An 18899-nucleotide genomic window follows, 5' to 3' on the forward strand; every position below is an offset into this window, starting at 1 on the left:
TGATAAACCTGTAATAAAAGACGTAAAAGATACTAATTATTAGGATATATGGGGAATATCTGTATTCATTTCGGAATAATAGTACACAAAAAAAGACTCTTCTAACATGAATTATCATTAATAATATGAATGACAGTTTTCCAAACGTGATCACAGGATTTGAAAAAACGCTAACTTCAAACCGTCAGATTTATATTCCAAACAAATTGAAAAACGACTGAGAATATTGACTAAATGATTCAAATGTAAAATGGAAATTACTTTTTTATACATTGCGACAATAATATAACGACTATTGGCTATCTTCTACGAATTATATATTGATTGTTTCATAACTAAGGCGATTCAAATACAGGAAACGTTTTTGCAACAATGATAGCGTTTGTCTTTTTATTTTAGATTCTTTTTAATTTAAATACTTGTTATTATCCTACTGTTAGCGAATTATACTCACGTGAAATGTGTCAAGACATCTGAGTGGAAGGAGTCCAAGATAAGCTTGGATTGTTTCCTCATCAGCTCATATTTTCTCTCTTTTTTTTTTTACTTAAATTGTTATGTGAAGATAAAGGGACCGTGTGTAATATTTAGTGCCTCTTAGTGGTACAAAAACATCATTAAAACCCCTAAAATATAAGATTTAATACCAGGCCAAAATACACAAATTATCATAACAATAGCATTAAAATAAAATAGGTCGAGAAATTTGTATTTCTTGTACATAGTGGAATCCATAGTTAGTAGTCCGCCATGTTTGTTTGGCATCTTTCTGCTTGCTGCGGCATTAGTTTTCGTTGGCATTAGACAATAGTGTCATCTAGTGGTCAAATATTGAACGCTGGGGGTTGAATTTATAGTAACCTTGTGTCTGGGATAAAAAGAGTGTATTTAACGCTAGAGGCAGTAGAGTGCCAATGTAAAGTTGACCGCTGCATCCCCGAAAAAAACCGGATGTGACGACACATCTCCTGCAAGTCGTCGCCTTTACTACATGGCACTGTTTTGTTTTTATTTTGTAGCATTATTATCTAATTAAGACAAATTATGAGTTCCCCAAATGAGAAACACGCCACTAAACGACCGGCACCCTCCGGCGAAGTAAGTAAAACATGCGGATTTTTGGCATAAATAAGAACATTGGGGTGGTTAGCTCCGTGCTAGCTAGAGTGCACTAGTTAACGTTGTTTGTAAACAATGGACGCCTCTGCAGGATCGTGAATCGAAATGTAAACATTGAAATTATTTATGTGGTTTGTGCACCTTTTAGGTACCGGAGGATTCGACTCAATGGGCTTCCGCTGACCTGGGAAGTGATGAGAGGAAGCAGAAGTTTCTCCGGTTGATGGGCGCCTCCAAGGTTGGCCTCCCATCTCCTATGGATTTTATACCGAGTTTTTCGTCAAATGTCTGAAATAGTTCGGAACGCCAGGATTTACTATGTGACGCTAGTTAGAATGCCGTTATTTTAATCTTTGCCTGATGACAACTGGCATTTACAGCATGACCCTGAGATACGGCATGAATCCGTCATGAGGTTGGTATAACAAGCTCAAATTGTCGTATGGCGGGGGATACACGCCAGAAGTAATTAATTACCGTGTTTCAACTTGACGACTTAGTCTTTGTTCTGATTAAACATCTAGATTGACGTTTAGTTACACCTACAGTATATTCCTTAGCAAGAATAATGATTTGTGCATTTCTTGATAATCGCATGATTTGTTTCTAGGGTTATTATGTTTTTACTTTTACCTTTAGCATTACTGCAAGTCTTGGACGTTTCATTCCAAAGCACACAAGATTCTGAGCCTTACAAAGAGAAAGACATTGTGGGAAGGAAATGAAATGAAATGATCTGCATTTTTATAGAGCTTTTCAAGTCAAGACTTCCCAAAGTTCTTTAAAGTGTGCTTCACATTTCCCAATAGCGGCCGTGCAGCCATGTAAGGCGCTAACCTGCTTATTGGAGGTATTAGGGGTTCAGTGTCTTACCCAAGGACACTTCGACATGTATCATGGACGAGCCGGGATTCAAACTGGGATCCCTTGATCCCAAGACGAGCGCTCTACCTCCTGAGCTACTGAGCATATTTGTGTCTTCATGAAAAATATCTCACCAGCATTTTACATAATGTCAATCTATAACACATAGACGTGACTTGCACAGTCATACAAACATGATTAAGTTTAAAATGTATACATGTCTGGGAAGTTAAGAATAATTTATTGGTTTATGTTGTGTTGTGAGGAAAAGGTAGTAGGGCCCAAAAAAACATCTCATTACACATCATAACAAGAAAACATCATAATGTAGGGGCGCCACAACCTGGGTATTTTGTATTATGGTAATTTCAAGATTAGATCGGATGCTTTTTAATCAATTTGTATATTGAGTGACACCATTATGTGTTTCTTCCGCAGAAAGAACACACTGGACGTCTCGTCATCGGTGACCACAAATCGACGTCACACTTCCGCAGTGGTAAGACGCTAAAACATAATCATTGCAACGGGAAATTTACCTTCCTTTAGCATGTGGAGAAGTCCACATTTGTTGGAAAAAGAAAGCATCTTCCTCTGAATTTTGGTGATTTTGTGGGTGTTTTGACATGATGATGACATGATGGCTTTTAGAGAAACTTGAAGTTGAAAAATTAGCATGCGTAATGTAGGTCCGTCAAACTAATTTAGGTACATGTCCAGCTTGGCAACAATATTGACGCACAGGCAAAGGCAAAAAGGGGTGTGGCAACTCCTTAGCCAATCAAAATGCAGAACACAATGATCAATGAATCTGCAAAGTGAAATGTAAACTGAATGCAGTGAGACATTACAGTAATTCCAGTCCTGTTAGGTTGATTTTGTGATTCTTAACACTAGACCAGGGGTCGGGAACATATGGCTCTTTCAGTGAGTACATCTGGTCCGGAGATAAATATGAAAATCTGCAATTATGTACTGTATTGTTACAAGTGCATGCGATTTTAGCATGTGCAAAGCCGGGAAGACAGCGTTACAGATATGGTTTGGTTCAGTATATTTAGGGTACAACCTCAACTACAATTTAAAGTCAGGGTGTCACACAAGCAGACCTTGTTTTGGCTGTACGTTGCAAATAATCTCTTATATAGAAGCTCATTAAACAATTGGTGTTCATTGTTGAGACACTCGATGATAAAAACCCATAGAATAAACTGTAAACACCCTGAAGAACCTAGAGCATGTGGATTGAATGAGCGTAAGGAATGGGCGGAGCTATACACATAGAATGCGTGTTTTTCTCCCTCGCTTAGTGCCGTCTGCACCGAAGGAAAATACGTCTGTATTTTGTGATATTTTTACAAGAACTTTGCTCAAACCTTGTTTAGATTAGTTTGGGCAAAACCGGCGGTCAACTATATGTGTTCTGTGTATATAGTGTTCTCGTTTGCCCGTGTCCCTGCGTCCTAGACGCATCATTTTTGCTGGGGACGCATTGGGTCAAATCAACGTGCGTCCTCAGGATGCAACGTTTTTGACACCAAATTGTCATTATTATCCAGTTACCGTATTTTCCGCACTATAGGGCGCACCGGGTTATAGGGCACACCCCCAAAAAATAGTTTTTGGTCCTATATCTTCCATAGATAAGGCGCACCGGATTATAAGGCGCTACAATGGGAACGTCGACAAAACAGTCAGATGATTCAGTCAAACTGATTACCCCCTTAACATTCCCAAAGCTTGCAAAGAAGCAAATACGTGTCGTAGACACGTGCGGATGCGGTGTCCATACGATGTCACTCAAATGCATCGTTTCAAATATCATTCGGAAGGTTAAAGTTTTGGGATTCAAAAATGCCAACCATTCCTTAGTTTCTATTTTCTTTTTCGCTCGCAACTTTACTGTGCATATGACAATAAACACTTGGAATTGAGTTTAATTCACTCAACTCATCACAGCAACATCAAGATCGTTCTAAAACAAGATACCGGGACAATATAAAGCCGCATAGCTCACCTAAGTTCTCACATTCAATAATGATACGCAATCATGGACTTCTTACAACCGTGAGTGTAGTAAATCCAGGAGAGTAAAATGTTTACAAATACAGACTAATGAAACATGTTTCTTTATGGCGTAGTTTAGCAAGCTTGCTATTCAGTCATCTTTTTCGGCCAATTGCAGGGTTTGTTTTGGCCCTCTAGCCAATCCGAGGCTCCGAATAACTTCAGCCAATAGCGATCGATTCAAATGATGATTGACACATTGGTTAGCCAATGAAACGCCGGTATATAAATCCCAGCATACACCGCGGAATACTCCACGTTCGGGGGAAAATCGAGTCGGCAGTGTTGCGGAAGTTGCGAGACCTTGCGATTTAATATTGAGCCATATATAAGGCGCACTGTATTATAAGGCGCATGGTCAGCTTTTGAAAAAAATTAAGACTTTTAGGTGCGCCTTATAGTGCGGAAAATACTGTACTTTTTTTTTTAACAAAGATTTACCGCACTCCAAACTTTTTGTCAAGCAGATCCGCCATTGTTGTTTTGGTCTCGCGCCGATCTCGGCAAACGAGATCTCGTTGCTTCGAGATGACGTCATTGTTGTGGCGGTTGTCGAGTGAAAGAAGTATGCCTCCGAAAAAACATTTGGTACTAGGTGCAAATCAACAAAAAAATTGGTAATTTCTTCAGTGTTGGTAACAAGTCGAAAAATAACACAGAAAGTGGTAACAACGGCAATAATTCCGGCACGAAAAAAGTCAGAGAAATTCTTCAGAAGACTGCGAAGGCAAGGAAAACACGAGTGTTCAAGCCAACGATTCGACGAAAGAAAATAAACAAAAGAATACTTAGCAAGAAAAGGACTTTTCTCCCCAAATGGACTAAATTATATTCCTACGCTATGAGGAGGATGATAATGGATTGGACCTTGAGAAGGCATTACAACTATGGCGGGACAGCAAATCACAAAGAATATATGAACTGAAAAATTTGAAGTGATAACTGCTTTGTATTACCAATTAACTGTGATGATTAAAACTGCATTAATATATAAATATTTCAGCAATATTATTTTGTATAGTGTACAATATTGTGAACTGAAAAATCTGAATTGATAACTGATTTGTATTACCAATTACTTCTGATGATTAAAACTGAATGAGAATATAGATTAATATAATTATTTCAGCAATAATATTTTGTATAATGTACAATATTGTTGTGAACTGAAAAATCTTGGAAGTGATAACTGATTTGTATTACCAATAAACTGTGATGATTAAAACTGAATGAATGTATAGATTTATATTATATATTTGTCGCCGATTTACAATTTCAACCTTGATAACACTAAATTTTGGGGACCCAAAGATCTCTGTTGGGACCCAGAGATTTTTGAGCTTGCGAGTCCCCGGGACCCATCACTTTTCACAGGTAAAATGAACACTGACTATACGATGTGGCTCTATCTCTCTCCAAAAAAAAAACAATGTTTTTAATTTTATGGCTCTTTGGTCAAACAGGACCCCCGCACTAGAGGTAACCCATGTCACCCTTTTGATAGGTAAATCAAAACGTATAGCCGTTTTCAGATACTCAGAATACAACCGTATAGAAAAATTCAAAATCCCTGTTAAACGAACAAAACATGAATGATGATGTCGGAACATAAAGCGGTTCACCCGGAATAAAAACATCAGTAACACAAGATTTGCCGTTGCCCTTTCGGTTCATTTCAATGTCCCCCCCTTTCACGGCGCAGGGACGGAGGATGAGCGAATCAGCGAGCGCCTGGAGATGCAATATCAGAGAGGCATGGACGAGAAGTTGTCCGGACGGGACCGAAGACACTGCGGACTCGGTTTCAGCGAGGTGACCGCGACAACGCGTCCGTTCCGAGAAGAAAAATGACCGGATGCGCTTCATAAGGCGCACCCGAAAACCCTCATTTGGCCAGCAATTTGGCCATGAGTGCAGTCGGTCATTAGTGCAGGGGGAAAAAAAACATAAAAATACGAATAAATCATATCATACACATGTTTTATTAGGAATATGACGGAATTACAACTACCGTATTTTCCGCACTATAAGGCGCACCGGGTTATAGGGCGCACCCCGAAAAAATAGTTTTTCGTCCTATATTTGACATACATAAGACGCACTGGATTATAAGGCGCTACAATGGGAACGTCGACAAAACAGTCAGATGATTCAGTCCAACTGATTACCCCCTTAACATTCCCAAAGCTTGCAAAGACGCAAATACGTGTCGAGAACACGTGCGGATGCGGTGTCCGTACGATGTCACTCAAATGCATCGTTCCATCATTCGGAAGGTTAAAGTCTTGGGATTCAAGAAATGCTAACCATTCCTTAGTTTCTATTTTCTTTTTCGCTCGCAACTTTACTGTGCATATGACAATAAACACTTGGAATTGAGTTTAATTTAAAAATAGACTCTCCATTCCATCCATTATCTGCACCGCTTATCACAGAAACATCGAGTTCAGTCTGAAACAAGATACTGGGAAAATATATAGCCAGAGTAGCTCACCGAAGTCGTTGTGTTCAATAATAGTGTGCAGCCATGGTCCTCTTTTATCCGTGAGTTTAGTAAATCCAGGAGAATAAAATATTTACAAATACAGAATAGTAAAAAAATGCTTTCTGTATGCCGTCAACCACGTGCTATACGCATTCATCTTTTTCGGCCAATTGCAGGCTTTGTTTTACAGCTTAAGCTTATGCCAGCCTGTAAATGATAAAAAGGATCCGCCCCTTGACCTCCGAATAACTTTAGCCAATAGTGATCGATTCAAATGATGATTGACACATTGTTTAGCCAATGAAACGCCGGTAAATAAATCCCAGCATACACCGACTACTTGGCATTTGGGGGAAAATACGTATAGTCGGCGGCTGCAAGTTAGTTGGAAGACTGCGATTTAATATTGATCCATAAATAAGGCACACTGTATTATAAGGCGCATGGTCAGCTTTTGAAAAAAAATTAAGACTTTTAGGTGCGCCTTATAGTGCGGAAAATACGGTAATTTATTTTGAAAGATTTTGGAGAAAAACAACCCATGGGGCCATTTTTTATCCCACTTATGAAATCAAGGGTTGATACTAGTGAAAGGGCTATCAGACTATTGAGAAGCAGATGTGTCTGTACACTTAGAAGGTATATATAATACCATCCATCCATTATCTGCTCTGCTTATCCTCAGTAGGGTCGCGGTGGTGCTGGAGCCCATCCCAGCTATCTCCGAGCAGTGGGCAGGGGACACCCTGAATCACTCGCTCATTCACACCTAGGGACAATTTGGACAGGCCAATTAACCTGACATGCATGTTTTTGGAATGCGGGAGGAAACCGGAGTGCCCGGAGGAAACCCACGCAAGCACCGGGAGAACATGCAAACTCCACACAGGAGGTTCAATCTCATGACCTCCGTACTGTGCCGCACACGCGCTAACCGCTGCGCTGCCGTGCTGTCCTATATAATACCAATGTTGAGTTTTTCAGATGGTAATCAAGTCATGTTAATTTGTATAGCCCTTATTCACAAGGAGTCTCAAAGGGCTGTACACAAACACCATCAACGTGAAATATAGGTACATTATTCATAAGCTATAGAATCGAAGTGTGTTTTAAGCTTGGATTTAAACAGTTCCACTGAGGTTTCAGATCGGATCTCGGGGGGCAGAGTATTCCACATCACTGCGGCCCGAACCTGCGGATTTCTTCTTGGATCTTGGGATTACTGGTAGACCCGCATTTTCCAAGCAAAGGCCCTGCGCAGCAAGATAAGGGGAAATGAATACATTTTTGAAGAGTGTGATAACACTTTAGGCAGAAAACCGAGGGTGACTAGATGATGAAGGTGCTGTATCTGAGTCAGATCAGGAGGCCTCCATGGAACGAGTACTATATGTTTCATGTGGGGGAGAAAACCTCTACCCCAAAAAAAAGCGGCTCTGAGAAAGGGATGGGCACCGCCAGGTTGTACTCGCCCTAGACACACCACAGGAAAGCGCTGATGGGCAAAAATGAAATTTGCCAGGACACACATTTCACACGAATAAAAGAGGTGGACATATTTCTCAATTGCACAAATACAGAATTATTAAAAACAATTACACTATACACAAATAAATGCTTACACATTATATACAAATAAACTATATTCATAACAATTGCAAATATGTATCAATAAAAAATGCTTAAATAATAAATACAGATATGCCCACTGCCCGAAGATAACTGGGATGGGCTCCAGCACCCCCGTGACCCTACTGAGGATAAGCTGTGCAGATAATGGATGTTTTTGGTTTGGAATTTTATCCTTGAAAATGTGATACTCTACTTTGACCTGGGACCGGGTTTCCTGGTATGGTCCCAGCTGTTTTCCAGCTAAGATGTAAAACCTTGGATTTCTATTACTTGGATTACTAAATGTTAGTAGCAAATGCAGCGATTAATCCATTTTCGGACAAAACTCGAGAGTGTTATCTTTCAAAAAAGACCCAAACTGTCCGGATTACCCAAGCGGTTTAACAACAGCATTCAATTTACTTTGGATTGGGATTTTATGAGAATTTGACAAGGGTTAGATTTGGCTAAACAGCGCCCTCTTCTGGGGAGTTTTGCTGTCTATAAATCCTCGAAAATACCGGTGTATTATTCTTATTATTAGTGCAATTACAGCAGGGTTCCCGCGGATTTTTGAAAACTCTGAAAATGCATTAAATTCATTATTGGAAAGAAAAGGCCTTAAATGGCACCAAAAGGTCTTAAATCTAATTTTTCGGTAGTCTTAAAATATGAACACAAAGATTTAGTTGTATTTATCAATTGCCCTCATCTGTGGAAGTTTAAAGTATGTGTTTTTAGTCAATTTGGTTTTAAAAATGTCAAAAGGCATTGAAAAGTCTTGAATTAAACTTGCCATAAACTGTAGGAACCCTTTAGAGATCAGTAGATATTTATGGTAGCAACGGGGACCCGAGCCCAGATGGCGACAATGAGAGCCAAATCTAAGGGATTGAATCGGGCCCGCGAGACAACCCTCAGAGAAGCGCAAGAGAAAAACGAGCTGCATGTTGAAATATGTCCACTTGATGTTGCCAAAGCCAGGTGCCTCGAACAAAGACGCTGTAGTTGTATTTCTTTATTTCTCTCTCTCTCTCCCCTTTTCTCTCACTCTCTATCCCTCTAATTCACTCTCTCTTTCTCTTTCATTGCACCTCTTTCTCTCTGTGTCATTACCTTCTTTTGCCCTCTTCCCTTTTCCCTCTTGCTTTCCCCTTCTCTCTTTCTCCGCTTCTCTTTTCTCTCCTCTTTCTATTTCTCTTTAGATTTCTTCCTTCTCTCTTTCCCCCTCTCTCACTTTTGATCTTTTTTGTTCCTCATGATCTCTCTTCTCTCTTTCTCCCTCTCTCTTTTTTTGTCCCACCCACTCTCAATTTCTCTCCCTCTCTTTCTATTATTTCTTTTGCTCTAATCTACCAGTCCAGCCCCCGAAAGAATGTTTGTTCTATCATGTGGCCCCCGAATTAAAATGAGTTTGACACCCCTGCACTAGAGGGATAGAATGAATGAATGAGAACTTTATCTCAAACATTAAAATAAAGACAGGACAAATAGAAATTGCAGAAGGCAATGGGTCTTTTCTCATTATTACTCTATTTTTAGTCATGGTACCAGATACAAATGTTAGAGGAATGAGAAAGCAGAAAGTGATTAGAAAGGGGTACCATTTTTTTTTCACTTTTTCTCGTAAGTGACAAACGTTGAATACGCACGGCCATGAGTTTATAGCTTTCAGGACGGCCAAAATACTTCCCATAATGCCTTTCTCGCCATTCAGTTCAGGATCTCGCATGCTTTTTGAAGACGTTGCAAGTCGGCGATACATTTAATGTCCTGCAAAATGTTCGTCGCCTGTCCATATAATAACGCTGTACCGTGATTAAAAATTAGGGGCGTGACGATATTCGATTGTATCCTGATACTAAGGTGCCAATTCGATTTGTATATACTCTGGATTTCTAATGTATGAATGCCGGACTGAGTTCTCATCGCTCACTTTCTTCCTCCATTTTCCACTTCGGCTTGCTCCTCCACATTTTTACGTCCCGGATTAGACGTGACAAAAATCGTTGATTTTAAAAATCGCCAAAAATAAAAATGGGCAATGAATCGATTATCTATTTTGTCTCAAAAAAAGTTTGAAAATGTGATAAAGCGTAATGGATTTTTGTGGGTCGTTTATCCCGAGTAGCATAGTGGCCTGCTGCGATCTATGTTCATTTTCGGTTGCATAAAATCAGCTATATATCAAATTATCGATCGATGCTCAAAAATAGTACTTTTCTAGTATTTTTAGTGCAACCCTAGCCCTTTAGTTTGAATTCCATGCACCTTATAGTTGAGTCCAAATTTGAAGGGGTTGCGTCTTATAATCCAGTGCGCCTTATAGTCCAGAAAATGTATCGTTGTGATTTGTTTCCCTGCAGTGGGAGCCCACTGAAGCTCCGCCCCCTTCGGCCCCCCCACCCAAGGAGTCCAAAGAACCCGAAGAAAAAGCGCCCGACACAAAGACGACGGAGAAAGAGAAGGACGAGGACAAAAGCGTCCCAGAGAAAAGCCAAATCGACGATCGGAAAAGTGGTTATAAGATGTCTTTCGTTAAATCGTCGTAGGATCCGCCATCTTGGTTTCCCCCCGCTTTTGACTTTGTTTGATTTTCAATTTTTTGGGGAGCATGGACAAAAAAGGAGAGGCCTCACGACGGTTTTTGTTCTTTGACAATTTATTTTGTAAAGTGAACAAGTGGTCCTCATAGTCGGAAATACATCGCGTGGCCACTAGGTGACGCTACCAAATGATCAAACGAATCAATAAAAGTGTGTTGTTCTTCATGCTTGTTAAAATCCTTGTGTGTGGCACTCTCATCGTCCCACGGTGGTCGTATACTAAATGACCAGTAGAGGGCGGTAAAAGCGGTCACTGGTGGGAAGCAGCAGCTTTGGCTAAGGGAGAACAGATTAAAAAAAAACAACAAAAATGGGCTTTTTGAAGCAGATTTTTTTTTATCTTTCTGGAATCAATTCTCCACCTGCCACCAATTTGCTCTTCCTGGACGCCTGAGATGCGAGCGCCCGCGATGCCTTCATGATCTTCTCTTGTTCCTGGAGAATTGCATCCAGCTCACTCAGGTCCAATGTTGCCGACTGCAAATTCTGAAGACTGAAGACACAAACTATAATGACCACACTGCTTTTTTTGGACTCGTATCTAATGCGTTTAAATAAGTGTGCCATTAGGGCTTGCCTGAAATGAACTGTACTTTTTGGCTGCAATCCCCAATTGACTATTGCTGAGAGTAAGGTCAGAGAAAGCAAATTTGTCAGGGCCTGGCAGCTTATTTGCTGTTATATCCAAGAAGGGAACTGAAATCATGTGGCCGCAGACTATTATCCCCGATCGCACGTTTTTGTGGGAAGACCGCTCTCCTTCAGCCGCGTTCCTTTATCCCCAAGGCCCGTATTGGTACAAACATAGACCGACAGAAGGCACTTTTGTCAGGAGGCGTGCTGTTCTGTTCTGACCTGCTTAAAATGAAATGTATGGTTTCTGGTCACATTCTATCATTCCCGGTTGTCAGGCATGGCAGTTTTTTGTTTTTTTTCCATCTAAAATCCACTGCTATAGTGCTGTGAACAGGGACTGTCAGAAAGCACTTTTGTTAGGAGAGGTGGCGTTGTGGTCTGCCTAAAATGAACTGCACTGTCTTGGGTTTGCGATCCATCATCCCCCAGTAGACGAGAACAAATTTGTTTCAAGCATGAAGGCTCTTTTTCCATTTGCTCTCCCTTAAGATGAATAGAACCTGTGTGGCTCGATCCATTATCCCTAGTTGACTATTGATGTAACGATGGCTGGCAGAGCGCATTTCGATTATCAGTTCAGGCCCCCAAAGCATGCCATTGTGGCCCACTTAAAATGAACTGCACTTTTGGGGCCACGATGCATTATCCCCAGGCCATTATTGCTGAGAGCGGAGGCTGAAAGAGCAAATTTGTGGCGGCTCTTTTTTCAGTTCTTCCTGCCTAAAATGAGGATGATCCATACCGCCGCGATCTATTCCTGCCGGTCGACCATTGCTTTTCATTAGTTTTGTTATCAAACTGTACATTTAAAACGTCGAGTAAGAAATGTTGCCTCCCGATGTTCTCGTGGTTACGGGTGACTCACTTGGACTTGGCGAGGATCTTCCGGATCCGTTCGCTCCGTAGACTCCGTTCTTCCTCTTCCTCGGGACTCAGCGGCTCTTCGGGCTCCGACTCCACGTAACGTTCCGGGATCGGGACCATCCGCGGCGCGGAGAGCTGCGAGAAACAAAATGGCCCCCGGGCGTCAACACCTTCACGGTCACGGTGGCTGTCGTCACCGGGCGCCGACCTCTCTTCGGATGTCCATGTCGAAGTCCGCCGGCTCCGTCTCATCTTCTCGGATCGGTCTGGCTTTGGCCGTCACCCACTCGTCTCCTCCTCCCTTGTGACCTTCATCGCTTTGACCTTCGGCCCAGGGACGCTCCCCCCGCCGATCGGACTCCTTTTGGTCCTGAGGAGGCCGAGAAAAGTCATCAAAATCACCGATAGCCACAGAGGTTGCGTTTACGCTCCCCTCGTATTTGACATCTTAGGTCCGGTGTGATGGTTGTTATCGCATTACAGTATTAGGGTTACATTTTTATTCATGTTTATTCATAATTTCTCTCTCTCTCAATTATTCTCCATCTCTCTCTCGCTCTCTAAATCTCTTTCTATCTCTATAAATCTCTGTCTCTCTCCCTCTTTATCTCTTAATCTTTCTTTTTTCTCTCCCTCCCTCTCTCAATCCCTTTTTCTTCCTCCCTCTCTCTTTCTATCTCTCTCTCAATCTCTTTCTCTCTCCCTCATTCTCATTCTTTCTATCGCTTACTTTTCTCTCTCCCTCTCTCGATTTGACCTCACATACTCAAAAGAGAGATAGAGTAAGTTTTTAGCGATTGCATCACATCCTCACTATCAGGTGAAACAGACATATCCCTCTTTCTCTTCACTCGACAGTGACGCTATATGGTTTGAGGTTTTTCATTTGAACATTATTATTAACATTATTGTACAAATGTATGTGTGTGTAAGCTTTTAGGCAATATATTATTATAGGATTTTTTTTATCATGGGACCATTTTATTTCACTATAGAATATTACCACGTATGTTAAAAATGTATTTTTTCGTCTATAACCGTACATCGCTTACTGTATGTAGGAATGTATATCATATTTTCTATCATTATTCAATGGTAACACATCTAATACACATTGTCTTCCTTAATATTGTAAAATAAAGGTTTTATTATGTTTATGTATTTTTATTATTAGGGTTATGATTATTATCAGAATACTATATTAAACCCAGATTTTCTTAAACTAGTTCGTATAAAGAATACTATTAATAATGTTATATTACCAGTATATAAACTATTATTAGACTACTATTTTTTTAAACATGATCTTACTTTTAAGAATAATATCAAATAAATATGATATCCTTATTAGTATGATCATACCACTATAATATACTATTTTTAAAGGTTCACTTCAAATAATTAAGAATACTGAGATTTGAGTATTGTTACTATTATATAGCTATTGTCAGAATACTACATTATACAAGTTTTAAGAATAAAGAATATTATTCATAATATTGCATTACCAAATATTATTTTGATCAGACTATTTTTTTCAAACATTACTTTAGAAAAATTTATATTAAGAGTAATATCAAATAAATATTAATATCATTATTACTGTCATCATGCCACTACAATACACTATTTTTCAAAGGTTTACGTTAAACAATTATTAATACTGGCTTTTTAAAATGTCTTTAAACATTTCAGATTATAAACAGACTACTGCGTTACACGAGTTTCCAAATGTTTGCAATGTTGCGCAATAAATGAAATATTGTAACGAGAAAAATGAAAATATATTTTTTAACAACAGTTTATTATGCGCGACCTCATTATGTTGATTTATGCGTCGCAATATTGACAGAGAGAGAGAGATAGGTTGAAATGTCGCTGCTGGATTCGGCTGCAGCCACAAATCCTTGGCAGATTTCGAGTCAATCCGTCTGTGGGATTCGAGTCTCATTGGGAAAGCGCGTCGTCATTAGTTGCTGTTAATTGCAAACGCTGCGTGTGCGTGTGCATGCGTGCGTGCGTGCGTAGTACTTGTGTGAGTAATCATCCAAAGCCATGCAAGGCGTCCTCCGGGTGCAGCCGGCGGCATCTGGCCACGCTTCTGTGCTTGCCATCGGGAGAAAATCGAGAGATGGAGAGAAAGAAAGGAAGAGAGAAAGAGAGAGAAACTAATGGAGAGAGAGAGAGAGAGAGAGATGGAGAGAAGAAAGAGAAATACACAGGAAGAAAGAAAGATTGAGAAAGAGAAAAAGATAGAGAAAGAAGAAGAGATGGAGATAGAGAAAAAAAAAGAAAAATGGAGAGAAAGAGAAAGACAAAAAGAAAAATGAAGAAAGATATTGGGAGAAAAAGAAAGATACAAAGAAAAAGGGAATGTAAGAGAGAAAAGTAGAGGGGGAGAAAATATAAAGAAAGAGTGAAAACAAGAGCTGTAAAGAGAAAAAGAAAGAGGGATTGGGAGATAGAAAGAAAATCCAAGGATCGAAAGAGAGAACAAAAGAGGGAGAGGAAGAAAGAAAAAGTGGGGGAGAGAAATGATAAAGAAATAGTGTGAAATAGAGGTATAAAGAGAGAGCGAGAGGTAGAAAGAAAGTGAGAGAGAAAAATAAGTGAATGAAAGAAAGAGAAGGAATGAAACAGAAAGAGCAAAAGGAGTAAGGAAGAGAGAAAGATAGAATGAAAAAGAGATATATTAAAAGAGAGAAAAAGAGAGGATAGTGAGAGAAAAGGAAATAGAAGCAGAACAAAAAAGAGAAACAGAAAGGAGGGAAGAAAGAAAGGGATAAAAGGAGAGAAAATGAAAGCGGATAAAAGAGGAATAAAGGAAAAGAGGAATAAAGGAAAAGAGGAAAAATATAGAGAGGGAGCAGAAAGGAAACTAGGAAAGAAAGAGAGGTTGATGGAGAGAGAGAGAGAGAGAGAGAGAGAGAGAGAGAGAGAAGAAACAACGAAGGGGGGAGAAAAACAAAGGCAAGGAGAATGCATGCTGGCCAAAGACGAAGACAAAGACAAAGAGGCGAGGAAGCAGACACTCTTTATTGAGGCGTGCAAACAAGGACATTTACTGTTAGTTGTCTATCTACTTCAGCTAAACAGCGCCCTCTGGTGGACTTGACTGCTGATTCATGTAACATTGGTTAGAAAAAAAAAACGGTTTCATACCGTTGACAGATAACAAACAAAAGGGCATGACATGTTTGTGGGGCCGCTCCTTGCAAACAATCACTTCATTTCTTGTTTTTTTGTTAATTTTTCTGCCAAAAAATCGAATCTTTTATGTGAATTACCGTATTTTACGTACTATAAGGCAAACGGAAAAAAACAGATTTGCCTGGAATTCCAAAGACCAGAAAGCATAATTTATAGATTTATCTTTATTTTAAAGCTTATTTTAGATGTTCTATGGGTTTTTGCAAGCCTAGCAGTAATTTTTTAGCTGAGTGCTCCTTATAGTCAGGTGCGCTTTATATAAGAAAAATATCTTACAAAATACTGTTTATATTGGATTTCTTTCTCACATAAATTTTTGTTTTGTTTATTTTTGTGATATTTCGAGTTCACTCTAAAAATTAAATTACTTACAACCCCTTCTATTGTACACACATATTTTGGAATCCAATGATGGCATCAGGAGTTTTATAAGTATTTTTTTTATCTTTTTCTTGTGACGAGTCTATGTTTGCTCAAATCGCGTAACGGGTCAAATATTTGTAAACCAATACTGTATCATTTTACAACTTTTTTTTCTAGGATTCCAACTTTAACTAAAAAAATATTTTCTCCTGTAAACCTTTTCTACTTTTTTTTTCAATTATGAAATTCTGTGATCTATAAATAAGAAGTAAATACATTTTCTCCTAAATTCCCCCCCAGGCTGGTCACATGTGAGCATTAGAAGTGGAGGGAAAAGCTTTGAAAGCCTGGTTAAATTAAAAAAACCCATAGAACAAACTTTATATTTGGTTCAATGCCTTCTTTTCTAACTTAACATCCAAAGCGAGCGGCCCCAAACATGAAAGCCGATGTGTTGATTTAACCCCTCAATGTTCCTGTCAAATTTGCCTAAAATCCTACTCCAAGACGTATCCAAAATAAATTGAACGCTGTTGTTGTTTTGGTCTCTTTTGAAAGGTAAGACTCTGCCATTTTGTCCCAAACTGAAATAATCACTCACTGCAAGTGGTACTAACATTGAGAAATCTGAGTTGGAACACACAGAAATAAAAGCATATAAAAGCCAGCAGATGAGTGTAGCATAGGCATCTTAGCTAAGACAATAGCATGAATCTTTGTCTGGTCTGAAAAACCAAACCTAGCATTTTACTCATTTTGTCCGAAAATAGCCATTTGAAGACAACCAAGTTTCCAGCCCTAAAAACCTTACAACCGTGTATTGGACTTTGGCCATTTTTTAGACATCGTGAAAGAATTGTAAATGTTTGACTTTTCTTTACAGAAGTTAATCGCTTGATGATCGCGCGTAAAAAAGCATCCCGAGTTCCATTCATGCACATGTATTATCAGCTCTCTTTTGACTACAGCCCAAAAAAATGCATACAATGACGTTGGCGATTTTATTGGCTAGCCAATGTGTCGATCAGACAGAAAACAATGAGAAAAAAACTTGAATTGAAGAAGAAAGTGATAATGGAACAACAGGGGTGTCATTGAACAGCTGTTCAAAGGTACAGTAAATGCTTTAAAACATCTAAATATTTATCTTTATTGTGTTATATTATTTACACATTTGAAAAAATAGCATTGTTTAGGTACATGTTCTATTCATATTTCGGGTATCTAGTTTTTCTTTTGCTTTTTCTTATTGTCATGAATTGCACATTACGTTGGTAATTTCTTTGGCTAGCCATTGTGTCCATCAACATTTGAAGCGGTTACTATTGGCTAATGAATTTTGAAGCCAGAATAGGTCATGTCGTTTTTTTTTCCCAATACAAAAGCCCATATGTTGGCTAAAGACCGTGAAAAAAGGGCTCGCAATTGGCCAGGAGTGGTGTCAAACAAAAGGTCAAAGGCTAACGGCCTTGATGTAAATCATCTGACGAGTCGGTTTATCTTTAAAGGGGAATTATGGAGGAAAAGGAACCGTGCGAACCCTTCTCAAGGTTTCTTCATGTCGAGGTTTTGAGTTTTTTCCTTGCTGTAATGTAGGTTTTAGATCAGGGAATGGTGTAAAAATAGTCTGTAGTTTAAAATAAGATGTAGTCTGCGCACCCCTTTGAAATCCTTGTAAAAAAGGCTATACAAATAAAACTGGATTGACTTGACTTGAAATGATGCAGGAATGCATTTAGGCTGATTTTTTTTAATCAATTTTCGGCATTATCGTGTGTTTTTAAGTAAATATTTTACAGGGTTGGAATGACTGGTTTCTCCTGAATGTAACAGGACTATTGTTTGGGTGAGTTATACCGAATTTATAGTGTTGGGGTGTCTAGTTTCAAGAATGATGCTGATGTTTTTGTGATGAGTACACATTGGTACCTTGGATCCCAAGAGTTGAAGCTTTCTAACATGTGGTATGGTGTATTTCAGTGACTGGTGAGATAGTGAAGACACCACTTTGCTACTCAACAGTCTACCGGTGGAACGTTAAGGGGTTAAAGAAAACGTGGGGGGTGGCGTTTGAGCCTCATGTTGACATCTCATGTACGTCTTTGTTTTTTTTTTAACACACAAAAATTCTCAAATTCTCCACTCGGATGACGTTAACCACATTGCTTTGCATACACCGAAACTGATTTCCATTTTTTTGTGATTTTCTCCCTTAGAACCTCTCTTAAATACGACATATATCCTTTATATTATTGCATTTTTTGAAATGATCATAACTGCATTCAGCATAGCTTGGCTTGTAAACAATCGGCCGTTCAAAAGAAATGGAGAATAACAAAATAACTGCTGGAATTAATACCATGAACTAAACAATTACGTTTCCACAACCTTGAAAGTGATCAAAGAAATGGTGTCCCGAAAAATGTATACAAAATGTATACATTGGCCAAGAAACAGGTTCGATTCCCGGTTGAGTTAAATGTCAAAGTGTCCCTTGGGCAAGACACTGAACCCCTAAAGCCCCAGAAAGGCATGTAGATGCCTTGCATTGCTGCCTCTGGCTATCGGTGTGAGTGTGTGTGTGTGTGTGTGTGAATGGGTGCGTGTGAAGCACATTGTGAAGCGCTTTGGAGGTCTTCAGTGACATTTACCGTTTTAAAGTACTGATGGTGGTCGCTTGGCTTAGGTTTGTACAAAAAAGTTCTGAAAATGTGGGAAAAAAATACAAGTTGGGGTATGTTGGCCCATTTTCCGCCACTCTTACAAAAAAAAAATATCGGTACTAGAAAAAAAAAGTCTATTGGCCATTTAAAGTCAAATTGTGTATTGTTTTTTTGGAACACCCTGGTTGGTTAATTATTGCGATTTGTGTGATGGCACAGTGCAGTTTTTGTTTTTGTTTTTTTTAACAACCATGTTATTATTGTTAGCATTTTAGCATCCAACGCTTAACATACGATCATTAATAGTTAGATTGTACTAAATCAACTCACAGATTTCAACAAACGGGTTCAGCTTCGACACGTGATGAATGAATTTCCTTTTTAAAAAATCAAATCATATAAAATGTAAAA

General features: G+C 39.2%; 2 protein-coding genes across 9 annotated transcripts in view; one reads left to right on the forward strand and one right to left on the reverse strand.

Annotated features, from left to right (window-relative positions):
• Window positions 1–922: 922 nt before the first annotated feature.
• Window positions 923–10917, forward strand: c7h11orf58 (chromosome 7 C11orf58 homolog). The gene is made up of 5 exons (XM_088340518.1): window positions 923–1098; window positions 1268–1357; window positions 2422–2482; window positions 5753–5862; window positions 10513–10917. The coding sequence occupies exons 1-5, from the start codon at window positions 1045–1047 to the stop codon at window positions 10696–10698; spliced, it is 501 nt and encodes a 166-aa protein (XP_088196644.1). The 5' UTR covers window positions 923–1044; the 3' UTR covers window positions 10699–10917.
• LOC148362919 (pleckstrin homology domain-containing family A member 7-like) overlaps window positions 10781–18899 on the reverse strand; it is a 154541-nt gene continuing 146422 nt past the window's right edge. For 6 of the 8 annotated variants that reach the window (XM_088340517.1, XM_088340515.1, XM_088340510.1 and 3 more), the window contains 4 exons: window positions 12461–12622; window positions 12254–12387; window positions 11115–11245; window positions 10782–11028 (listed from right to left, as the gene is read on the reverse strand). In XM_088340517.1, coding sequence (XP_088196643.1) covers window positions 11003–11028; window positions 11115–11245; window positions 12254–12387; window positions 12461–12622 — 453 coding nt within the window. In that variant the 3' untranslated portion in view covers window positions 10782–11002. Of the gene's footprint in view, window positions 11029–11114; window positions 11246–12253; window positions 12388–12460; window positions 12623–18899 lie in introns of all 8 variants that reach the window. The other 2 variants (XM_088340511.1, XM_088340512.1) reach the window with 1 other exon arrangement.

The sequence above is a fragment of the Urocampus carinirostris genome, chromosome 7, assembly GCF_059441175.1.
Source record: "Urocampus carinirostris isolate Australia breed hairy pipefish chromosome 7, RoL_Ucar_1.0, whole genome shotgun sequence".
In the NCBI taxonomy this organism is placed as follows: Eukaryota; Metazoa; Chordata; class Actinopteri; order Syngnathiformes; family Syngnathidae; genus Urocampus; species Urocampus carinirostris.

What these genes read in the sequence shown, in the direction of transcription:
- c7h11orf58 (XM_088340518.1), top strand. Translation starts at nt 1,045, where the DNA reads ATGAGTTCCCCAAATGAGAAACACGCCACTAAACGACCGGCACCCTCC. An exon ending in GACCGGCACCCTCCGGCGAA is followed by an intron (nt 1,099 to 1,267) that starts GTAAGTAAAACA and finishes TGCACCTTTTAG; the next exon opens with GTACCGGAGGATTCGACTCA. An exon ending in GCGGACTCGGTTTCAGCGAG is followed by an intron (nt 5,863 to 10,512) that starts GTGACCGCGACA and finishes GTTTCCCTGCAG; the next exon opens with TGGGAGCCCACTGAAGCTCC.